The 4,564-nt window shown below is 28.8% G+C and overlaps 1 protein-coding gene across 4 annotated transcripts; it reads right to left on the bottom strand.

Moving 5' to 3' along the window:
* Positions 1-779: 779 nt before the first annotated feature.
* On the bottom strand, positions 780-3,209 carry LOC114164357 (Cysteine proteinases superfamily protein). 4 transcript variants are annotated; one of them, XM_085666431.1, is made up of 8 exons: positions 3,058-3,201; positions 2,617-2,784; positions 2,006-2,354; positions 1,753-1,920; positions 1,543-1,674; positions 1,381-1,462; positions 1,197-1,307; positions 780-1,102 (listed from the first exon to the last, which is right to left on the bottom strand). In XM_085666431.1, the coding sequence occupies exons 3-8, from the start codon at positions 2,260-2,262 to the stop codon at positions 1,040-1,042; spliced, it is 813 nt and encodes a 270-aa protein (XP_085522557.1). In that variant the 5' UTR covers positions 2,263-2,354; positions 2,617-2,784; positions 3,058-3,201; the 3' UTR covers positions 780-1,039. The 4 variants fall into 4 exon arrangements, with proteins under 4 accessions (XP_085522557.1, XP_085522558.1, XP_027904797.1 ...); XM_085666432.1 differs by lacking the exon at positions 2,617-2,784 and adding an exon at positions 2,517-2,553 and having other exon boundaries at positions 3,058-3,183; XM_028048996.2 differs by lacking the exon at positions 2,617-2,784 and having other exon boundaries at positions 2,006-2,420; positions 3,058-3,209.
* Between the last annotated feature and the right edge of the window lie 1,355 nt (positions 3,210-4,564).

The raw sequence follows: 4,564 nt of genomic DNA, 5'->3' as shown, positions 1-4,564 counted from the left end.
AGTTGCTTCAACTAAAAGAATTTCTCAAAATAAAATATAATAAAAATTTATTTAAGATCAATAATATCCCAAAAAAGATTAAACAAATTAGTCCCATTATTTATTGAAAAAAAAATATTAAATAAAATTAATTATGACAATTTAATAAATAATTTTACATCAAAAAAAGTAAAAAGAAAAATTTAAATAAATACCTCATCTTTTAAGTTTTTTAGACCTCTCAATCTCTTAGAGTCACCCCTCCACATACCAAGTCAGATGCATGTTTATATATTTATACATGTACTTAATATATGTAATGATGGAACTAGTGGTAAAATGTATGCTAATTAGGGTAGCTACATTTAGTCACTTTTAAGAATCTTAATCTTTTGCATTAATGTGATACCCCTATTCTTTTAATAATTTATGTTAAATTAAGAATTTGAATTATACATTAAATATAGTATCAGAAAGCAATGTACCATCTTACAATTCAAATTGTAGATCACAAAAGGGTTATGAAACACAAAACTCGAAAGATAAACAAAAGAGAAGCACATTGAGAGGATGATGAAAATAAACTCGTGTACAAACTAATCTATAACACGGTGTACCATAATCACTCTCTTAGTCAATAACATTTCCAAGAAAATCATTTTATCATGAACTAATTAGAGATAATGAAAAGTTTGGTTTCTTTTTCCCATTACCATGGTTATCGCCAATAACATTATTAGAAATCTCTTAAACTCTACAATTAAGCCTGAATCTGTTAACCAAGGTAACATAAGTACTGCTTTTACGAATTTGAACAAAATTTAACAAAACAAATAGAAGCAAATTGCTACTGTAAACATGAACTGCAGAGGAAAATATGAGTCTAACAAAGTTGAACTACATGCATATAAGAGAATAACCTGTAAACTATAGACTAAACTTTTAGATGCACCTGCCTCCTATATGAACATATCGCCCCATTACCAATCTAATATAATCAATCAAGAATAAAGTATATTAGATCAAATAACTAGTCTAGTCAAGTTTGGAGACATCTAATTCAGTGAATAAGTCCCTCATGAAACCTATCCAAGCCATCAAAGCTAAACCAATCTTTTTTCATCTGCAGCATTTCAAGTTTCAAGGTCAATATCAAACATAACTGAATGAAAATGCATATTTTAATAATAAATTTCAAGAACAAACGGATAACTTACAAAGTAAGGGTATCCCTCCATGCTAAAGTTATCTGGAGCATGCTTCAGAAACAAATTAATGAAATAGAGCACAAAAAATCCACATTCATTACCATCTCTTTGTTGTGGCACCTACAGTAATTTGCTTTTATCATTGGTTATTTGGTTACACTGAGCTGCAAATCATAAGAAGGGTGATAATTACCTCAGGCACCAAAAATGGAATTTGAGATACAATTCGCCTTGTCTCAGGCCGGTCCATTGATTCATAAATATCTAGTACAAATCTGAAAATGAATTCAACAGCTTGCTTCCTTATCAATATTTCAACTGGGCAATGAGTAGATATTGTTGAGTAATAACACACCTTCTTATCTCAGGTTCAAGTCGCCTTGGATTGGCCATTTCAAGTGAATCCAGCAACAACATGCACGGTGATCTAGTAGCTGATTGCAAGCTCTCACCAAAATGGCAGAGGATCAAAAGGCTCCAGTGACCCCTATATAACAAATGAGATTTAACATTTAACAGATAAGGAATAGAAATTTTGGTTATAAAGAAAATTGAGTGCATTTACCAGCAGACTATAGGAACAAAAACATATGACTTGGAGAAAATAGGTTCTTTTCTAATCCAAGTCAGCACCTTATCCTTAGATGAAGCATTCCTGTAAAGGCTAAACCATAAGCTGTCAAAGTACATAAACTGTGTCTTCCTGTCTTCTGGGAAAATCTTCCATATTTTCCTGCCAGAAAATTTATATTACAAACAAGGCCTCAATTTTGAAGTTGCTCCATTGAATCATAAATCATTATTAGACTGCCACTCACATCAAGAAAGTATCAAAAATTCCACTGTCTAGTTTATTCTTGAGTCTAGAAAGTTCTTCCTTGGGTCTACAATGCCTTTCTTTTGGTCTAGAAATTTCCTCCTTGGGTCTAGAGTGTGCTTCCTTTGCTCTAGAATGCACTTTGTTGGGTCTAGAAAGTGCTTCCTTACCATTAAATTTTCTCTTCCTTTTTGTCCGCAATCGCTGGGGAACATTGCTCCAATCAAATGGAAATGGTGAAGAACGAATTTCCATCATCTAAGGCTTCAACTTTTCTTTCTTAAAGGAGTTGTACACTGTATTGTTTCTGTATCCTGAATTGATTTTTCTTTCTTGTTTCACAGAAACCACTGTGATGAAGAATAATGACAGACAGAATCAACTTCTCCATTTGGTTCTCAAAGCATATCAGCTTTCTAAACACCATGTCAAAGTTGTGAAACAAAAACAAACATAGTAATCACAACTTTTATTAACACAAAAAGTTCTAAAAAGGAAATAATAAAACTAACCTTGAAATTCAAGAAAATGAAAAATAATCAATGAAACCTAGAAATCACAATCATAGTCCGCAACAATTATGTCAGATACATATCTAACAAACAAACTCACATGTTCATTAAAACTACTGAGGTTGTACAGAAACATCACACAGAAACTAATTATGCCTCTCAAGCAAATTTTTTTTTGTACAGGTATTAGGGCACAACTTGATTATACTTAGATTCACTGTTTTGGCAGCAAACAAACTGATCATGTGTGTGGCTGACAACCATCCTTCTACAAAAGGTAACATTATTTGGTCAAAATTTGGGAAAAATTAGAAACCCTCGAAATGATGCATACTACGTTTTCTTTGATCGCTGTTACTAAAATTATATATTAATTTATTTTTCATTTAATAGAAAGAAAGAGTTTGATGTTGCAGTGAATGAGTTGTTATGGTGTAGCTTCAAAGTGTTGTTTCCATTTGAAGTGTTACAGAACCAAAAGGGTTTTTTATCACATCACAATAATATTAACATTAAAAAAATAAAATAAATAATCACTAACCAGGAAGCAGAGGGTTCTCTCAACACTTTAACAGTGTTCGGTTGGAACAATCGGCTGAAGGCATAAGCACATTGTAAGTGTTGTGGAAAGTGTTTTGAACCCAAAAATGGTTCTCGTTCTGAGGAAGGGGTTTTTGCTTTAATTATTCTCTTTTTATTGTAATTTCAAAATCTTTTTCTTCCTCTTCATGATGTTTACAAATATTTTCTAGAGTTCTTACACTTTAGTTTTTAATTAATTTTTTTTTCAATATACATTATATTTCTTATGGTGAGCATAAACAAGATTTGATTTGTCTTTCAAAAGAATGCATTATTTTAATGAATGGTTTGCAGAGCAAATAAAATTTAAGTAGATTTTATTAAATTGTAATTTATCTTCTTTTTTGCTTAGCGTGGATTTTTGTCCTAATTAATCTTTGTTTATTATTTCAATATATTTTCTGCATATAATTAATCTTGCATTTTATAATTTATAATTTACTTGTTTTTATAATAATTATGCATTAGTAAGAATTTATAAAAATTTTACATTTTATATCTATTAATTTATAATCTTCAATTTATTTCTTAAAATTTATACTTTTTTTATTTCATTTATATGTTGTGTGAATTATTTGGAAATATATAATTATAAGCTTATATAATTATAATATCATAATATTATATTAGAAATCTTATTTAATATTTTTTTATGACAATCTAATATATATTTATCTTTATTTTTATATATAAACGAAAATATGGTTGTTTATTTTAAAGATGAAAGTATGGTTGTTTACATTTATACTAGGAGTTTTTCTTTTTCAGCTCATTTTATGTATGTTTAGACATAAGCTGTTTTTATGGTTAAAATAATAGTTTTAATCATTCAAAATTATTATAAAAGTGTTCATAAATTTAATAATTTAAATGTTTGTTAACGTAGAAAAATACACAAATACAGATACATGTTTTAACAAAGTAATGTTAATGTGGATTGTAGTTAAACTAATTTTTTTATTATCATCTGATTTTTGTTCTAAAATTCAAATATCTGAGCACATTGGATTATCACGCACTTTTTATAGATAAATAAAGTCATACTTCATCAATATTATAATATATTAAATTAAACTTCTTTGGTAAATTAAACAAACTATCACTATACCTTTTAGACATTTACAAAATATTATCGCATCAGTTCATCTATTCAGGTAGAAATCCATGTTGTAGTTGGCAGATTACAGTGAGTGGTTGATTTCCTTAAAACTTATAATGTACTTATTGTTAGCATATAAGCTATGTGAGCACTTCCAATGTTACACTGTGTATTAGTGTATGTAATCCATATCAAATCATGTTCAATTAATTATGAAAGTAACATTACAAACTGAGGTGGTGTACTTTCTGTTGCAGTTTTAACATTTGAACTCTAGATAAAATTATATAAATTAGACACATACAACTTTACTGTATATAGAAAATAATGATTATAAAGCAGCAAGTAGACAAGCAACAGAACACAA

The sequence above is a fragment of the Vigna unguiculata genome, chromosome 9, assembly GCF_037176805.1.
Source record: "Vigna unguiculata cultivar grain cowpea cultivar isolate G323 ecotype 2 chromosome 9, ASM3717680v1, whole genome shotgun sequence".
Taxonomy (NCBI): Eukaryota; Viridiplantae; Streptophyta; class Magnoliopsida; order Fabales; family Fabaceae; genus Vigna; species Vigna unguiculata.
Note: the sequence above shows the minus strand (reverse complement) of the source record. Positions and strands in the feature narration are given on the sequence as shown.